The 19,029-nt window shown below is 37.2% G+C and overlaps 1 protein-coding gene across 3 annotated transcripts in view; it reads right to left on the bottom strand.

Moving 5' to 3' along the window:
* The window catches only part of stxbp6 (syntaxin binding protein 6 (amisyn)), a 48,924-nt gene that overhangs the window by 6,242 nt on the left and 23,653 nt on the right, over positions 1 to 19,029 (bottom strand). For 2 of the 3 annotated variants that reach the window (XM_047821483.1, XM_047821482.1), the window contains 4 exons: positions 6,857 to 6,987; positions 6,546 to 6,711; positions 3,844 to 3,945; positions 232 to 389 (listed from right to left, as the gene is read on the bottom strand). In XM_047821483.1, coding sequence (XP_047677439.1) covers positions 232 to 389; positions 3,844 to 3,945; positions 6,546 to 6,711; positions 6,857 to 6,987 — 557 coding nt within the window. The remainder of the gene's footprint in view (positions 1 to 231; positions 390 to 3,843; positions 3,946 to 6,545; positions 6,712 to 6,856; positions 6,988 to 19,029) is intronic. The other variant, XM_027172357.2, reaches the window with a different exon arrangement.

Genomic DNA, 19,029 nt, shown 5'->3' with positions numbered 1-19,029 from the left:
ACTTATTCCTCACACTCATTAAAATATCTTGTAATACAAGTGCTTAAAGTTCATAAGTTGAAAACAGGATCTATATTTAGCAGAGTGAATGGAGAATATTTATATCTTCTGTATGACCATGTACTCATTAAAAGGGTAGCAGTTGGAGTTTAGCCATGACCTGAGTTTTATGGGGATGCCAGATAATGGTAAGATCTCATTTTTAAGTTAGTGAAAGACAATGTGTTATACCTTGTGTGCAGTATCAGCGAATTGGTGAGCACTGTTCATCATGTCTCCAGTTTTCTCCTCCGCACGACCCAGTCTCTCTCCACGCTCGTTCAGTGCCTGACTGGCCTTCTGCACCGCACTAGTCACGCTGTCAGCTGCAGTATGCAGGATGCTGTTACCTGTGCACACAAACATACACACACACACACACACACGCGCACGCACAAACACAAAGCAGTAGGATAAAGTGAGGAACAGAAAGCGAGATCATTTAGCTTTTGTTTAGACTCCACAAAAACAGCACCAGGATGAAAACCTCAGCCCTAATAAACCTGTGTTAATCATATTATATTTAACAGGTACAAGTAAAAGATATCTGTGTTGATATCTTTTACAGTATATATAAATGTTTCAAACATACTGTGCTGAAGGCTGCCTCACGGCCAAGGTCAAACTGTAAAATATTTCACCAAGACTTCACTGCAAACAACATCTCTGAGCTTTAAAAACAGCACAAAGAAGTATAACATCCCAACTTTCACTGTAAAAACTCAGTAACAGTGTACAATTTGGCTCTGTGCCACATAAGATGGTGTTTAGTTCTTGGCTGTTTCCTTACTTCCTCTCCTTTCAGAGAATGAGCTGATAATGAAAACCAAAGGAGGTGTCTGCACCATATCAACATAGCTGTAATGTTCAGGGGAGACTGCGTTTTTCCTCTGACAAGCCCAACCCTGCAGATGTTCCAACTGACAAGCTATATAATTTGGGCTGCTTCCAGGCTGCTACTGCTGTTATACTAACAAAGTGGAAGAGACGGTTCTCCACATGCATTCACTTCAGAACCAGATATCCTGTGACTTATATGAGCGCAGTATTTTTTGTAGAGACACTGGACACTGGTGCACTCCCCTGTTTGAAAAGAAACAAAACAAATAAAACACAGAACATGCACAGTGAAATACTACGTGAGAACAATCGAGAATACTGAAAAAAGCAGCTTCAGATCAGTTCAGAGAACAATGTGAGTGTTGGATCGGTCAGACAGCTGAAAATACAAAGATTTCATTTAACTCGATATGTGAGGTGGTGTTTCAACACAAAAACCTCTATTCACCGATTCAACATTTTCTAAATGCACGTGTGCTCTGACATTTAAATCAAATGCACAGACAGGTTGTTCTGCACAAAGACATTTTGCATATAAATTAATCATTAACAAAAACTTTGAAGTAGACCCATATCTACAACATAATGGAGAAGGTGACAGGTAGAGAAACAGAGCCATCTTCACAGCAGTGTAACACAGTGGGAAGCTTTAGCATTGCCTTCAATCAAAGTTAACTTCAATGTATATTTAAACGCATACACCTGGGAGGAAAAAGGTAAGACTTTAGGTCATAGAATATATTTCAGAAACGTGAAAAGCCCACCCCTTTATTCGGTGTTCAAATGAAAGTTCCTCTCGACCACTTACCTGGATTGAGAGATCTAACACAGTGAGCACTAACTGAAAATAGTCAATAATTGTATTTATACAATATGCATTAAAAGAACAACTTTTTGATTGTGGCAGCTGCTTAGAGTTTCATTACTTTTCCTACTTTAAATGGCCTACTTTCTATCTGTGTATAGAAGCACGACCAAAGGCAGATCACACACACTTATATAGTCCAGAGATATTTGGATGTTGACAAAGCTACAGTTATTTTAGTTGGCTACTACAGAATGGTAAAAGAACACACCGGTGAGTTTAGGAACAGCATAAGGTATGGAAGGCCATGAAAAACAGCTTTGATGGATGAAAGAAGATTTATAGATGTAACACAGACTAGTCTGGCCTATCTTAGCAAAGGTTGGTCTATCTAGTGCAAAATAATATGTTAACCTTCTCAGCACAGTCTTCTGTACTGACTTGTGGTCAGAGTGAGATTTGTAATTATGTCGCTTTGTAGAAGCCAACATTCTGTTTTCCTAATTAAGCCTAGACAAAAATTTATCAAGAGTAACTCCTCCTAGGGCTTTCGAGCCACATGCACCAAATTCAGATATGTTGTAGACCCTGGTCTGAAGTTTGTTGCTGTTACTTTTGTAAGTGATCCGAGTACCGGTACATAGACTCCCATTATAAATTTTGGAGCTTTATAACTCGGCAAGCTTTCAAACTATCTACACCAAACTCGGCCAGCTCCTTTAGGGTGATACTCTAAACTAAGTTTTAAATTGGTGTACCGACTGGCCAAAGTATGCAAAATCAAAAAACTTTTTACAACATGGACATGTGACACATCAAAACACTCAGCCCAATGAGGGGAACTACCTCGCATGCATTCTGGTGATGTCATGTGACGTCACGTGATGTCACGTGAAAATCAATAATTAGCACAACATGGACTTGTGACATATCAAAACACTCAGCACAATAAGGAGAACTTCCTCAAGAGTATTCGGATGACATCACATGCTTGTCTCCACTTCCCTCCAAATGTTTTGGCACCCTAGCTTTCTGTCTACTTGCTTCCAAAAGTAACACTGACCCTTATGTCCACCAGCCTCCAAAAACCCCGGCCTTTGTGAATACTTGCATCGTCAAAGCCAACATCAAAGTTTGTCACAATGAACTTTACAAATCTAGTTTGTTAATTGATCTAATTAATGCTTTTTACGTGGTTCACCCAGTAATCCGCTCAACAAAAGCTATAGTCATTCATCATTCATGAATAAGGTATGGAAGGTAGCATATAGTGTTGGTTCACCTGACTAAAAAAAATCTTGTATGTATTCATTTGATATGTATTTATTCTAATTGAACACGGTGTGTTTAAAATAGGAGATTTATTTGACATTTTCTGAGCTAATACTGATATTGTGCACGCCCACAAATATGTTTCTTATGATTGCTCCAGCTGAATAATCTGACCTTTTTGCTATGCATCCCACAGAGAAGATTTTGCTGTGGGTGGAAACTTGAGAGAAATTTGTTCTTACATCTTTGATGTCCGTATAACGTGGGCGTAACACATCACACATGAACTATCTCACTTTAACAAACTCTAACAGTCAAGGTTTCCTGACAACCATTCATGAGAAGATCTATTGCTTGCACTAAAAGGATTTTCGAGCAGGTGTATAACAAATTTCAAAACACTTCTGCACATTAACCTGGGAACAGCTCTTGAAACAGTGAGTTTCAGATATATTGACATGGTGAATGCTCAGAAAACTGAAGCATGCTGGGAAGCAGGTACAGTAGCAGGAGATATGACTACAGCTCAGCACTAAATTAGGGTTAAGTGTAATTCCACATAATATCCTGACCCTATAAAGCTGCTGTTTAATTACATGGCTTTTAAGTTTTTTCTCTGGAAAAGTTTCATGCTGTACTAATTCAGGGTCATAACTCAGATTCAAGACCAACAATGACAACAGCTTTGTTTGACTATCTGATTACTCAGATTGCTGGAACAGGGAAAAGCAAAAGCATTTAAATGAAATATTCTTTCAGAATATTATGAAATAACTATGAAAATAAAAAAAAATAACTATGAAATTCTTACCCTCTAACAACCGTGTAATGTCCTAAACTTGAACTGAAATTAAAAGGCAAATCTCAGAGTCTTTCTGTCTGCTTACCTGCTTGAAGTAGAACACCTGGATCTGACATAACTGTCTTCCTCATTCTGTTCAAAAAGATCTTGCAACGGAAAATGACTGTATTTACTGATTGATCTTCTGCTACAGAAAACAACAAAGAAAATTGATTTGTGATTTGGTTATTTATTTTATTATTTTTATGTTAATTCATTCGTGGGTGTTAGCTTTGTGAATTCTCTTAGATTTCCAATCCAGTTAGTCTAATTTGGGCCATATTTACCAGATTTTCCCTTCTGTTCTTTTGCGTTCTCTTCCAATTTAATGACCGATTGAGAGATTGGAGTGATAAGACGCCTGACAAAATAATTGCCATTGTATATACTGTATAAAAACACATGGAAGCACTTATTATGTGAATGTGAAACTGCTTCCTTTATTTTAAATCAATAAATAGTTCACTTTGGAAATTTGGCCCAATGTATTATGTTAAAAAAATGGCAGTCCAAAAAAGACAGCCTCTCAAAATAATCCTAAATAAATGTTATTAAAAATATCAACATTAATGTAAAAAAAAAAATCTAATCCATATTAATTTATTATAGAGATTATTGGCAGATCTTTGTTTAATATTCTTTTTTTTTTAAATCTATTTTCTGTGGCTTAGCTTTACATACAGGAATAAACAGCAAATTTCATAAGTCAACAGGTTCTTTGCGCCCCAAAGTATTCAGCTACAAAATAAGCATTTCCACAATAGTCCAAATGGATAGAGTCCAAAATAGATCATTTCTATGAGTCATTTATATCTTGATTATTCAGAGTACAGTCAGCAAAACAAAATGGCTAACAACAATAAACTAAGATCTATAGCTCACTTCTAGCAGAGATGCCTATTCACAACCAGCCAAGGTTCCAAATGACAATTATGTAATCATCTCATTTTCTATCATTCCTCTAATATAAAATCAAAGGATGCTAAAGATGTCTGACCAACAGAAACTAAAGTAAAATACGAAGATGAAGCTTAAAACACTTAAAGGTTGAAACATGTGATGTGTAGAACTATAACCTTGTACAATATTATGAAATACTAAATACTACAGTCAAATACTAGACTTTTTACATGAAAAGGCAGACCACTGACCAGTTCTCTCATTCACAAGGCATAAGGATTATTCAGATGACTTCAGTTTTAACATAACTGAGTTATCTAAAAATGTTAAAAGCAAATGCAAAAGGTCAGCCCTACTGTATAACAGTATTCTAGAGAATAGAGTAATTTACTATATTCTTTCCACCTTAATGTTCCCTACATGATATCTAGACATTCTGAGATTTTTGTGAAGCCTAACAGGAGTTTAGAAATCAAAGCTTTGCAGACAAAAAAGAAAAGAAAAAAAAACTAAAAAATGTGCCCTGTATTCAGCAGAATAAATTTATAAATTCTAAGATTGTTCCAGAAATCTTCCTTCAAGCTTTAATGATGAAATAACATCAGAATAAAAATGACATCTTGGTGGATCATTTAAATGTTTAGCTTTATTTGATAATAAAGACAAACAGCTCTGAGGCAGAGTTCTGCATATCAGCCAAGAATGAAAATGGTAATGTCCATACTGGGTATTAATTTTTACTGAACTCACGTCAGCATCCTTGAAAAGCAATTATGTTCGAACGTGGCATATCCCAACACATCCAAGGTGTAATATCTATTTAAATACTTCAGGCATATTAGGCTCAATATTCTCAGCCTCAGATGATGTGTCCCCCACAGTTTTTGTCCCACACCTGAGCAGCTTCATGATATTTGTTTTGCACTGGTGTGAGACTTAGACTGTAAGGGACAGAATGATTCTTTCTTTATTACTGAGTTCAAGCCGAACTTTTGTTTTCTTATGATGTAACGGTGTCCACAGTCTTTTTAATGCAGTGGACTGACGCACTGAAACTCCAAAGCATTATGTAAGCTATCAAAAAGAATTATAAACGTCCTTCTTAGCAGCAGGCGTGTGTCTGGTCCAGCTGTGAGTCCTTGCTCTCCAGTGGCCTGCCTTATACTGCTATCCACATTAATCCTATCCCCTCAGTACACCAGAGCTTCTGGGGTAGCTAAATGTCCAGCTGTGCTTTATGAAGTAAAAGGGAACTTAAGACATTACCACTGGGAATGGGATGAGGACTCCAGAGATCACCAGTTTATGTTAACCCCTCAAACTGTATACATCTATGCACTATCAAACTGAACATTGATATTAAAAGATAACAATTTACTTCAGTGTGACTCTGAGGGGAATAAACATCTGCCATCAGTTTTGCAACAACACACAATGAATTTCAAACAAGATCTTTGCATTAACATTTTTATCAGTGTATTATTTGGGTTAATTTCATTCAGACTGCTTTTTCTGACAGCACACATTACAACATATAACTTTATAGTTATTTCTCTTTTTAAGCAACTAGATGAAATATTGACTCATAACTCTAAAGGGCATAATTTCTCCAATCACCAAAAATGTGAGGTGTAACAAAAAAGAATTCAAATCTTTTAGCAATTATAAATATTTTGTTCCTAGCGCTGGATGCTTACAAAAAAAAAAAAAAAAAAAAAAAACCATCAGAAGAAGCACTCTGGTAGATTGTAAGAAATTGGCATGCAGCAGATCTGTAACACTATTCTATGAGCTACAGATCTGTAGGAACATATGGTGATGAATGTATGGTATGTTACACTAGCTCACCTCCCAGCAGTTTGGAGTGGCAGTTGACAAACTCTGGTTTTCTATCTGCACTGTAGCGCTGGCATGTGTTGTGTAGGACCTGCACAAATATGCACTTGTCACCAGCTGAGCCGGCCACCCACTGGTCAAAAGCGTTCTCAAATGTCAGGTCAAACTCTGGACAATCCTGTGACATGACAGGGATTAAGCAAGAGAGTGGAATATAAAACATAGTAAAAGAACAGGAAGATAAATAGGAAGCAAACAATAATGACACTTTGTGAATCCAGAAGCACAAGAATGGACAAGCAGGCCAATGCCATGTGACTCACCCTGTTAGGGTCAATGCCGTTCACCTGCCGCAGCTGGTCGAGACTCCATTGGGATCTTCTGACAAAAGAAGAAGAGCCCTCAAACTGCTTTACTTTTGTGATAGAGATCTCAGTTGGCTTCTTGTTAGTCACTGAAAAGAGAGGTAAAGAAATGCGTATTACCAAGTCCATGTACAGTATGGGTGAACATGATGGTGGAAACTGATGTTACAGGGATAGAATACATACTCTGCTCTCAATGGAGACTCACATGAAGACTAATAACTAAGGAAAAGAACTTCTAATTATTATTAATGTCCACATGATCATTGTTGTGTTTTCTGATTACCTGCTTAATAATTGTATTTCTTAAAGTACTGCACTGATCCACCCACAGACTTAATGGAATAAGTGGAAATCAATTATTTCCATTAATTAATAAAATATTTCACTCAGTTGTTGGACTACATATATAAAAAGATCCAATCACATTAATTATTGACCATATGCCTGATGAATTCTGGCTGGCATCCTACTGGAGGGATGGTATATTCACCTCTAATGACAAGCGTACGCCACATGAGACATCATAGTGTTTTGCCAAGATGATGATTAACAAATTAATTATTCTACAGCATTAATAAATATTTTTGGAACTAAAATATATGACTAAAATAAGATATCAGCTAATGCATTTTCTTGTTATGATCCAACACACAACAAGTTTTTCACAGGAGGTTCTGCTTCTGTACTGTTTGTAGAAACATCTATGTCTTTGACGACTTCTTTTCTTTATAATATCTTTTCTGATCCACTTTTTCCATTTCTATCTCCCAACCTCTGATGCAGGTCATCTTCCACCCTTGACCAGTGTTTCACCTTCAAAACTACCATGTGGAAGAATGTTTTTCTTTACAGTTACTGAGATTTCAAGGGATTGATGGCATCTACATAGACAAACACAACTTTAGCCATCATACTGAAAGAGGAAGAGTATCAGTTTCAGAGGTCTCACATTAACCGTTGGACCATGTAAATGCAGCTTTATAAATGAAGATAATAGAAGAAGTATATTTCAATTTAAAACACTGCATCTGCATAATTTATTATATTTTAAAATATGGGATCTGTAATTTAACCTAAATATTTTATATCCAACAACAAGCTGTACTCGAAACCCACAGACTTGACGAATATCAATTTGTTCATCTAATAAAAGTGCCAGGGTTGCTAATGAAGACACATGAAATTTCCAACAAAACTGGAAGCGTGTAAGAAGCAGTGAGGATCATCAATCAGGAACATACAGCTTAGAACAGCACACGACAGCCAACTCAGTAAAGTGCTGCATTTGTGAGAACAGCTGATGAGTAGTACCAAGAGACTCACCAACGTAGGGCTGTTAATGATTATTCATTAGATTAAGGCTGATTAATTTTCACAAAGAATTTATTCAGTTACATTATAAAATAACATCTGTTTCTATTAGGCTAATTAAAAAAAAGATTATTTTAACAATCTAAATCTATTTAAAAATTATTTTATTCTACACAGTCTTCGTTAAACAGAAGAAGCAGTGGCACAGTAGACTTGTCTTTACAAAAGACAGGAGATGATGCGAATGGGTGGTAATAAGATGCTGTCCTGAAATATAACAATAAGGATGACAATGTTACTTGTGCATTCCCACAACACCTGCATATGCTGACATGCTCATTTTTTTAACCAAAAAAAATAAAAAATAGGCAGTTTGTGGATTTGTTCTTTGGGATGTTTTAACAGTTCTTTCGGTACTATGTTTACTTAAAGCTTCTATGCAATGAATCCAAATTAGCCTAAGCATTTTAAGTTTACATTAATGACATTTAGCAGACAACTTTATCCAGTGTGACTAACTTTTATTTTTTTTATTTCAATTTATACAACGGAGCAATTACCTTGGTAGACCTGGGATTTGAACCCCTGACCTTCCGATCAGCAGTCCAACACCATAACCACTGAGCTTCCACATCCTGTTAAAGTGCTTGATCTTTTATAATCACATTCAGTACTCAAGAATGCAATGAACAAGAAGTAAGTATGGCACTTACAATCCTACTGAATTTTAGACACAGCTACAGTGAGTGTTTCAAAGAGGAGAAAAGAATATTTGTTCCCATACTATGGTACCATTACATTTCCCACACTGAACAAATTGAAAGACATCATTCCTTGTGAACACTGAAACAATACAACCTGACACCTCTTTTGGACGTTACGAAACAAAGCTTCATGTGTGAGCTGTTTTCTGGAACATAGCTGCAAGTCCATCTAAAGGACAGCAAATAAATGTCTTCGCAAAAAGCCAAAACTCCTTCGGATCAAATCCAAAACCAAAGAAAGAAACAGCATTTGAAGAACATTGAATATGTTGTGCATCACTGAAGAAGTACAGACGTTTTGTTTTCTCCTTTTGAAAGCTTCAACAGCTTTGACTGACAAATGTGTCATTGCCATATTTCACAGATTTGCTGTTAATCACAATTTTGTAGCCAGCTCAGTTTCAATATGATCTGCTGCCAATATATAAAAGACAGTTATGTAACGGCCAAATAGCATGGGAGGTATGATTCAAAACATCTTTTAATATCCATGTGAGATATGACACTTGTGAATTCATTTGGAAGAATATTTGAATACTCAATCAAGGTCCTTCACTATATAACACTCAACAGATCAGTGAAGCACATATGAGTTTAGGTTAACATCCCTCACAAACACTACAGCTGATCAGCCATACAGCTGTTTCCTCTTACAGGGCTTTAAACCTCACATCATTATTTTCCTTTCAGTAGTCATTATACCGTCTCCAAAAGAATAAAAAAAGAGCCTACCTTAGAAGTAATACATCTTTGCATAGTCACAGATAATGAGACTAAATAACACCACTGATGGATGACAAAACTCTATAAGTTTTTAAGTCATCCCAAAATCCAAAATGAGAGCTACTGGTGATTGAGCTGGTTTAATTTGCTGGGGCTTCCATGTGAATGTGTGCCAGCAGTTCTGACTGACAGAAGAATAACTTCATTACATTACCCAGCTAAAATCCTAAAATCCAGTAAAGCTCTGAGCTTCTCCAGCTGCTCTCACTCTGGCACAATGCAATGCACATTCAGGAAACACGACAAAACTTCTCCTAAAACTACTGAGAACTTGCACACGGTTCCAGAATTAAAAATTCATTAGGTCCAAATTTTCATAAAGCAAGGCTTACCACATAATTAAGAAGTTAATGTAATTGGAGCAATGTAAATCAACAAATGCATTCTACTTATTTTACTGAAAAACCTATTATTAAAAAACACGGTATAATTTACACTCTATATCTAACTGAAAATTATTGCATTTGCATAGTACATTTTTCAACATTCTTTCATGTCAATAATTTAGAAAGAAAGCTTAGCATTGTGCATTCTAAAAATTTCATTTACTGAACAGTATATAACGTGTATTCATGGTTAATCATCATTTATTGAGAGTCTGATTTTGCATAATGATAGCAATGTACTCTTGAATTATTCTGCCATACATAAAGAAGACAGGATGTTTATGATAGGCAGTAAAGCTTAATGGAGCAAACGTTTTTGCACCTCAGAGGGGGACGAACAGAAACCAGCAGGGTATTAATGGTTAGACTCCGTTGAACACCTGTGGATAGACAGGAGGTAGAACATACCAGTTCTCACCAGCATTTTCACCAAAATGCTCCATACTACTACTTCTGCACTCTAGGAGACTAATTGGACAGGTAGGTCTCCAGTCTGTCTCAAGAATGGAGTGGATCTAACATTCATCAGTGTGAAAGAGAATCTTAAAATCTGCCATCACCTTTGTGTACACTGAATCCTAATCATAACACAAGCAAAATTCATACACTCACATGGCCTTAAAGTGCACTTTTGAGAATATGGTAAAAATGTTGAAAAGTCAGAAATTACAACTCACACTTAACATTCTCATTCTCAAGCAAACAGAAATCCACAGAGCCCACAAAAGACAGACAAGTCAACTCAAACTACTTGATCAATGGCAAGTGAACAATTTGCTGATGAGGACATCGGTCTCAGGCCAGTCAAGCTAGAGAGCATTGCTCAACTTCTCCTTTTTATTCCAAATGTGCTCTGCTGTTTATCATTCATAGGGAGTGTCTGTTTTCCTGGTGAGCCAGATGAAAGCAGTTTGATTTGAGCGGTGCATGGTGCACTGAGGAATGAATTTCAAATAACATGAGGCGTTATTGAAATGTTAGATCTTTTGTGAGTGCATAATCTTCAGATGGAAACTGGTCAGGAATTAACACAGAAATGCCATAAGCGGGGCATGAAAATGTCTGAAGAGAAAGATGCAATATATATCATAGTGACATATTGCATTTCAGCTGCAGTGCTTTGGAAACATTCACATTTTTCCTAGCATTATCCTCCAAATTGTTTAGAAACTCTAACGGCTGCTGAAGTGGAAAAGACATGCATCTCAGTTCCATGGAGGCAGCAAAGCTTGACAGGATAAGCCAAGTCTCTGAACATGTTGCAGGTGGACAGAAACTTCCTCACGTCATCGAATTTCCAAACTTTCTTCATATTCTTTACAGAAATATCCTGATAAATGAAAGGTTAAGATCCTAAAAGAAGGCAGGGTTTTTATGTCTTCCTCTCGTCTAGCATGCTGTTTTCAGTGGCAGAAATTCTGCATTCGGCCAACATAAGATGCGTCTTGTTTGCTCTGCCTGATAAGTTAGAAAGAGAGTTCTGTACTGAAGTGAGGCAGAAATGTTGTCTGTCAGTCTGTCAATTGTGCCTAGATTTGGGCCACCAATGCTACCCAGACTAGTACTTAGTAAAGGGATTTCAGAGAACACAGGGCCAACCTGATCTGACTGAGCTGATCGGGCCTCCATTCTTTCATTTTGCTTCTTCTTTACATTTCTGGATGGCTGGGAAGACAAAAAAGTGAAAAATGCCACGTATATTTGGTCTCAGACATGTTTTGCTACTACTGAGGCGGTGTAATTTAAGTGAATTTTTTAATCTAAATGAAAACAAGAAAGTTAAAAGATAAAAAAGGAATGGAGAAAAACAAACTGACAACTTATGTGACTCCACTCCAAAATTAATTTTTAAAAAAAGATTTTTATATCAATGACTTGCTCAACAGTTGGCTCTGCTTTAACATGATGGAGAAGTTACAAGTTCAAATCCACTGTTCAAGACGAGACAGATGGTTAATATCTAAACAAATGTAAGAGTACAAAGACATCCTGTCTCTAAAATCTCATGCATTACACAAACCCACTGTATAATCATTGGAACTCCTCACTGTAAGAAGCCATGAGCAGCCAGTTAGGACTTGTAAGACTGTATGTGGATGAAAAATAAAGCATTTCAGAAGACACATATTTGCCCTTGGAAAAGATAACAATTAAATAGAAATAAATGCTAGTCGAGCACAACATATGCAGACTGGTGAATAGAAGAGAAATAATCTGTTGTTCATCAATTCCCAGAAAAAAAGACAAGGAAAAACATGTATGATTATGATGACGCAGCCAGCATTTCAGACCAGTGAACAGAAACACTCAGCACAAAAGAAGCCTGTAATCTAAATCAATTTCCACACAAAAATGACAACAGACATGCTAGGATCAAACGTAAACTGTCAATGTGGACTTCTGGAATACACAAGGTGGCAAATAATCCATTGATTTCATTTTAGGTGGCTTATATGGATGGATTAAGGTGAGAGACTTGACTTTGAGAGTCAGTTTATGAGAAAATGTGACTTTCTACATACATGCCACTGTTTTTTTAATAACTGTTGTTTCTCACTTTTCACATTACTTACAATTACAACTCTAATCTCTTCTGTCTAAAGGACTACAGCTGTGATTTTGGATGTGTGCGGGCTTTTGCTCCATGATCTTTCTGTTGTGTTTAATAAGGAAACTCACATAATAATAAGAAAAGTAATCATATAACCTTAATGTGCACTATGGTATTGTTTTAATAAATGTGATGCTGGAGCTCTATGAACATTTAGTCAAAATAAAAACACTACCTTTGTAACATCAGTGTGTATCATTTTCATTCTACAGACAGACATAATTTGTTAGATGTTTGTGCAACAATATTTGTAATAATTTGTATATGGTTACTCATCTATTGATCTGCACTGATACAGGGAAAATGTGGTTTAGTGTCAAGGTAGTCTTAAAGTGTGTTTAGATTTGATGCAGAACATAACTCCTGCTCTTCCTGGACCCATGAACATAAACCTTTGTGTTAAATTTGAATAATTTAAAGGAAACAACCAGGCATCCGTTTTGCTGTCAACACAAACATTAAATGAGTTCAGAGTGTCAGCATAATCTGCTGCAATAGATACATACACAGTGCAATTATGTACTGTCAGCATAGCCGTGAAAGCTGACTCCGTAATCCAGAATACCAGAGAGACCGTATTTACAGACACAACAACATGCCTGCAACAATCTGCTCTTCTAAAACAGCATTACAGTGCAAAGTATTGTCACTAAGGAAAAGCTGTTACTTACAGTAATGGCAGCATAAAGAAGCCCCATGATGAAGATTGCAGTTGCATCAGAAGCATCAAACACAAGTGATGTTTAAAGGGTACAAGTTACTATTATCTCTGGTGTTTGAGATGGAGACTGATGTGGCTGCTAAATCAAAGTAATAACTCATGTCTCATGGTATTGTCCAGATAAGTAGATATATAAACAGGGCATTCTTAGAACGAAGCCAATAATTTTGTAATTTCCATGTCATTCTTCAGTTTAAATGTCTATTCAGAACTACTTATAGAAGATGTGAAGTCAGTGTGAAGAGTTTACACATAACATACAAATAAATGTTAAGACAAATAAATGGCAGAAATTAATGCTATTATATCACATACAAATCTTTCGACCCTCGTCCCTGTAATTCCACAACAGAGCAAAAGGACCTGGGTGCCTACTAAGCTGCTATTAGTTGCAAAGGCTTCCTCAAAGAACAAGCCATTTAAAGAGTTATTTAAAATAGACCTTTAATTGCAGGCCCTGTCTCTTCCTCTGAATGGTTTGTGACACTGCACCATGAAAGTGCCACCACTCAACAAGCATGACCTTGGCTGCATCACTTTCTGCTTTATTTTCAAGTATATGTTAAAAGACTGACTACTACAAAAAAGACAGTAGGAAATAAGAAAAGGAAAAAGAAAACAACTGAATGAATAGCAGCTCAATTAGATCAGTAACATAATATTTCCTCTGCCGGACAGAATGATAAATAATTACAACACAGGAGAATAATTAATAATTTGTTTCATTTCAGTTACACAAACTTCTACACAAACAGTGTTCATGGTGTGTGTGTTCACTACTGTGTGTGCACTTTGGATGGGTTAAATGTAGAGAACAAATTCTGAGTATGGGTCAGTGTACTTAGCTGTATGTCATGTCACTTTCACTTTCAGCAGCGGTACCTACTGTTACACGGGCACACTGATGCAGACAGCTTCATGAGGTGACATATGATAATAGGATTTGTGATAAATCATTGTAGTTCATAACCAGTTTCCAAATGACAAAACAGAAAGCAGCAAGTCTACAATAAACGTCTATGTGTTGGGACATGGCGGTGTCACACTACCACATATGGAACATCACTGTTAGCTCCAACTTGGTTCCCAAAGAGTCCCGAATGAGCTCTCTGTCCTGTGCTGGAGTCCCTTAAGGCCACAACTTGATGATCCTAATTAAGATGTAGTTTCTCTAAACTGCCATTCTGCTAGCGATAACTTTAGCAAGAGTGGGAAAAGTGCATGCTTTTGGTGATAAGCTTGCTTTGCAACTCTTGGTGGCCAGATGATTTGTGTTTAAACAAAAAACACTTTTCGAGATCATATTTCCAAATTCTATAAGCCAGTAATTTTACCCAAGAATCGTTCATAAAGACTTCAGTCTTCACTGTTATGCCTAGTTCATGCTCTACAATTACAGTATACCAACCAGAGAGTGAGCACTGGGTGGTGGACATCATAGCCATGGGCTAGAAGCAGGCTGGTTGCCAAGGCTCGCATATGAGATGCCACTCCACGCTCCAAGCTTGCTGCCTGGGAAACAACCAGAAGTTTAAAGTTCCTCAGGATTGACTATACCCCTACTAGGTCTGCAAATATGAAACATTTCCGTTCTACACATTACCTGGCTGATTCTCTACCAAACCTCCTGGTTAGAAGGGATGAACTGAGCACTCCAATCATGCTTGGTTCAATGAACCCTGGATAACTGCCAGGGAGCCTTGTCATTTGGAACAAACGCCAACCCAGGGACAGCTTGATGAGAAGCTTATAAAAGAAAGGTGTATGGCTGAATGACAGTGATATTTATTACAAATGCTGCCTCATACATCACTTTGCTACTTTGATGGAAGCTCTCGGCGTGTGTTCAAAGAAGGCAGTTATCCAAGCTTTAGAGAGACACAATTACATACTTATGTAATGTTAAAAAGATCTAATAAAACATCAACATCACAGTTATTATTCAAATAAAGAACACATGTTTATCTCGAAGAGGGAGTTATTCTGTATGACATTAAACTCAAGAGTCTGAATAGCTATTATTTGTTGAAACTTTAACAACAAAGTTCAGTGACAGTTCGTCAGCTTTGTTGTCAGAGCAGAAGAATAATGGCCTCCTGTGTGCCTTAGCTAATGCACAGGTGCCCGCCCCATCACCCATCCTACTGTGCTGCACTAAAGGCTTTCTGCCTCATTAACTCCTACAAAACACTGTTAACCAAAAGAACTTAATGGCTTGAAGATGCATTAAAGATGAAAACAGAAATTACACACAAATGGCAAATTACAAATATTGCTTAATGTCAAAATCGGTTAAATTGTGCATGACTGTATACATTTACAGTTGAAAATGAGGTAGCAAAGCTATTAAATAAAGACGTTTATGGGAAAACAGATTAGAGAGTTGAGAAATTCACCCTTAAAAAATGATCTCGTCTTTTTATCCACAGTGACATTACTCACTGTGGATTCCAGTGACATTTTCCCCACAAATGTTTCCCCATTTTCCCCTCAAATGTTTTACTGAGGTACTGCTGAACTGACTTATAAAAACACTCTTGCGGTCTTGCTGAAGAAGCTAATTAAAAGCTCTATACATTGGCAGGACATTAAAGAACCCAGAGTGCTGGAGAGAGAATCATTCACTGTGGCGGAGACAGTGTTTCAAATGAAAAGGAGAAATCTTCTAGGTAGACCTGGGGAATTAGGAATTATGAGCTACCCACAGAGCTTTGGGTTTAATGGAAAAGGACAAATTTGTTTTAACACTTTGATTAAATGCTGATCAGCATTCTCCCCTATTGCATTACAACATGTCAAACAGCACAAACTGAAGCCAACATGCCCTCTGGGTACTGTCTCATGCAGGACACGATGAAAACAGGGCACAGCAAAAAACAGCTTAGAGGTTTGAATAAAACACTGTTATGCTGTCATACATAATTATTGGGGCAAAGAATAAATGTAGGAAAATACAGACAAGCAAAACTATAGATGATATGCATGTTAATCCTGGATCACTATCAAGCAGGTCATCCGAATTGATCACTTTTACCACAATGATACATATTATAGTTAGGGGAAGGATGAGCGATGCTGAATGCATGGTCCTGAAATGTAAGCAATGATTTAAGGTATCCAAGTGGGAATTCTGACTTCCCAGCAACCCAAACTAGTGTCACTATTTGCAGATGCAAATGTGTACCCTATTTAATGATTATTTTTTTGGACCTAAAGCTACTTTCATAACTCTGCATGAGAGCTGTTTATAAAATAAAGCTCAAACATCTGCACCTGCTGTATTTACTGCACCCTATTCCTGCCTGTATTTAGAGAATTCTCCTTCCATTCCAGGCATCAACATCAAAACCCCTGCACACAGCACTAGTAGTGACTATTTTCCCTCTCTCTAGCTCATCTAATGTATGCAGTCCACGTCTTACAACCTCCTGGTGTTGATTTCTTTATAATCTGAAAATGTCTGTGATATATGCCATCTAAACCAATTATAGCAAACATGCTTACACAATTGTAATATTAGTGACGTACTTTAAGCATTTTTATAAACAAGAAAACCTGGATAATGTGGTGTGACCTTCCTGAACTCCAACTCTCCACATCTGTCTGTACCCATTTCAGCATACAGGTCCAGATGTGCTTGGACAAATATTAAATATGTTAACTTCTATGTACGTTCAAGAATGAGAGAAAAGTTTTCAGCCGTTTTACATTAAACAATTTTTCTTTTTTGTCTACACATTATTATTTTCTAAGGCAAGGCAATCTGTATAAAACTGCAAATAGGTGTAGGGATGAATGTGTGTGCATATAAGAGAAAGTAATTGCAGACTCAGCGGAAAAATATATATAATTTCCTACAACAGATAAACACACATGCACTTCTTGATCAATCCTCATGATCCGCACGTCTTCAGTATAATGTACATAAGCATATCCCTGAATTATCTCCTCATGGAAAGGAAAAAACATTACATAACTTAACCACCACCATTTTTTTTAAACAATAGTTAGGATAGGAACCAGATTTCATATCTACAACAGAAAGACAGACGCCTGGTATGGTTATGTATCTTCTGTTATCTTCTTAATAAATAATTAACTGGCATAAACAAAATTGACACGAGATAAGGCTGGGCAGATTCCTGAACACCATATCTAGTCAGTGCCTCATTAAGAGAGAGAAGGAGATTTTGTGGATGGTTTCTTTTTAAGCCAAACCACATATTAGCACTGACGAGCTCTAACTTCTTCGACTGATTTGCTTCGACTGATAAAGGAAACATCATCAACACTCTGCACTTTGTTTATTCATGAGCACTTTTCTAAGTTGCTTGCAAATTAAGTGCTAGAATTACTTACTGAAGGTATGTGGCTTTGGGAGTAAGATACCGTGGAACAAAAGACTGTGAAATAAAAGACTGTGGGAACAGAAACTGTGGAACAGAAACTGTGGAACAGAAACTGTGGATCAGAAACTGTGGATCAGAAACTGTGGATCAGAAACTGTGGATCAGAAACTGTGGAACAAACCAAAAAGCAGTGAACATTAAGAAAGCTTACTGAAAAACACTGCACAAGCCTCCAAAGCAAATCAATAGTCTTTGTTTAAGTCTGCAATTAGCATACATCTTTTTCATACTCCTCTAGATCCTGAATATCAGCATGTGAGTCAGGAACTTCACATTACTGCCAGAGAGAAATCATTTTCATACACCTTTCTGAATTCTTCCCAAGACATTCACTAAGACACTGCACGTGAGATGGCTTTTCAGTTTGATGATTGGAATGTTTTGCAGCATGGCTGAAACAGAACGTAAGATGAGCTAACACATTCACCGAACAGCCAGCGCCCTTGAGTGGGGTCACAGGACCACCATAATATGGAGAAGGGAAAAGTGATATTTTTCCCCAGCTGGCCTTTGCAATAGCATTTTCCTCTGTGTAACAACAATGAGCAAAGTCCTTAAATTAAAAAGGAAGTAAAGATTGTGCTTGGGTAATATTTCCTTCCCTGGAAAATATTACTGAAGGAGCTGGAAGAGATAGATTTCAAACACCTTATATCCAAATATGTGGCATGCTATTGCTTAAACACAAATGTAAAAATAACTGGGGCACATTTTAAAAGGTCATCATCATAATGAACCCTTCAATCTTAGGCCAGTGTCCAATCAAAATATGTACTTTACATACTATGCATCAATGTCTGTGCTATGCGGGAAGGTCTAAGAGGTTCCCGTCACTGCCCTTCAACAGAAATACCAAAGCCATAAATGTCGGGGCACCAAGTAGACCAGTAGAGGAGGAGGCTGTCAGCGCCATGCAGTGCCTTGTCTGCAGCTTCAACTCAATGCAAGCCGCTCACAGAGAGACATGCCCGTTATAACAGCAAAAGGAGTCCTGCTGGCAATAGCATAGATGCTGAGGAGACACAGGGCATCATTTCAACAGCTGATTTGCATCACATCATGAACATGTGGGCAGAAACATGCATGACATCCACGTCCACACCTCCACAATCCATTAAGTAGACTATAGTACTTTGTTCTTAC

This window comes from Tachysurus fulvidraco, chromosome 12 (genome assembly GCF_022655615.1).
Source record: "Tachysurus fulvidraco isolate hzauxx_2018 chromosome 12, HZAU_PFXX_2.0, whole genome shotgun sequence".
NCBI lineage: Eukaryota > Metazoa > Chordata > Actinopteri > Siluriformes > Bagridae > Tachysurus > Tachysurus fulvidraco.
Note: the sequence above shows the minus strand (reverse complement) of the source record. Positions and strands in the feature narration are given on the sequence as shown.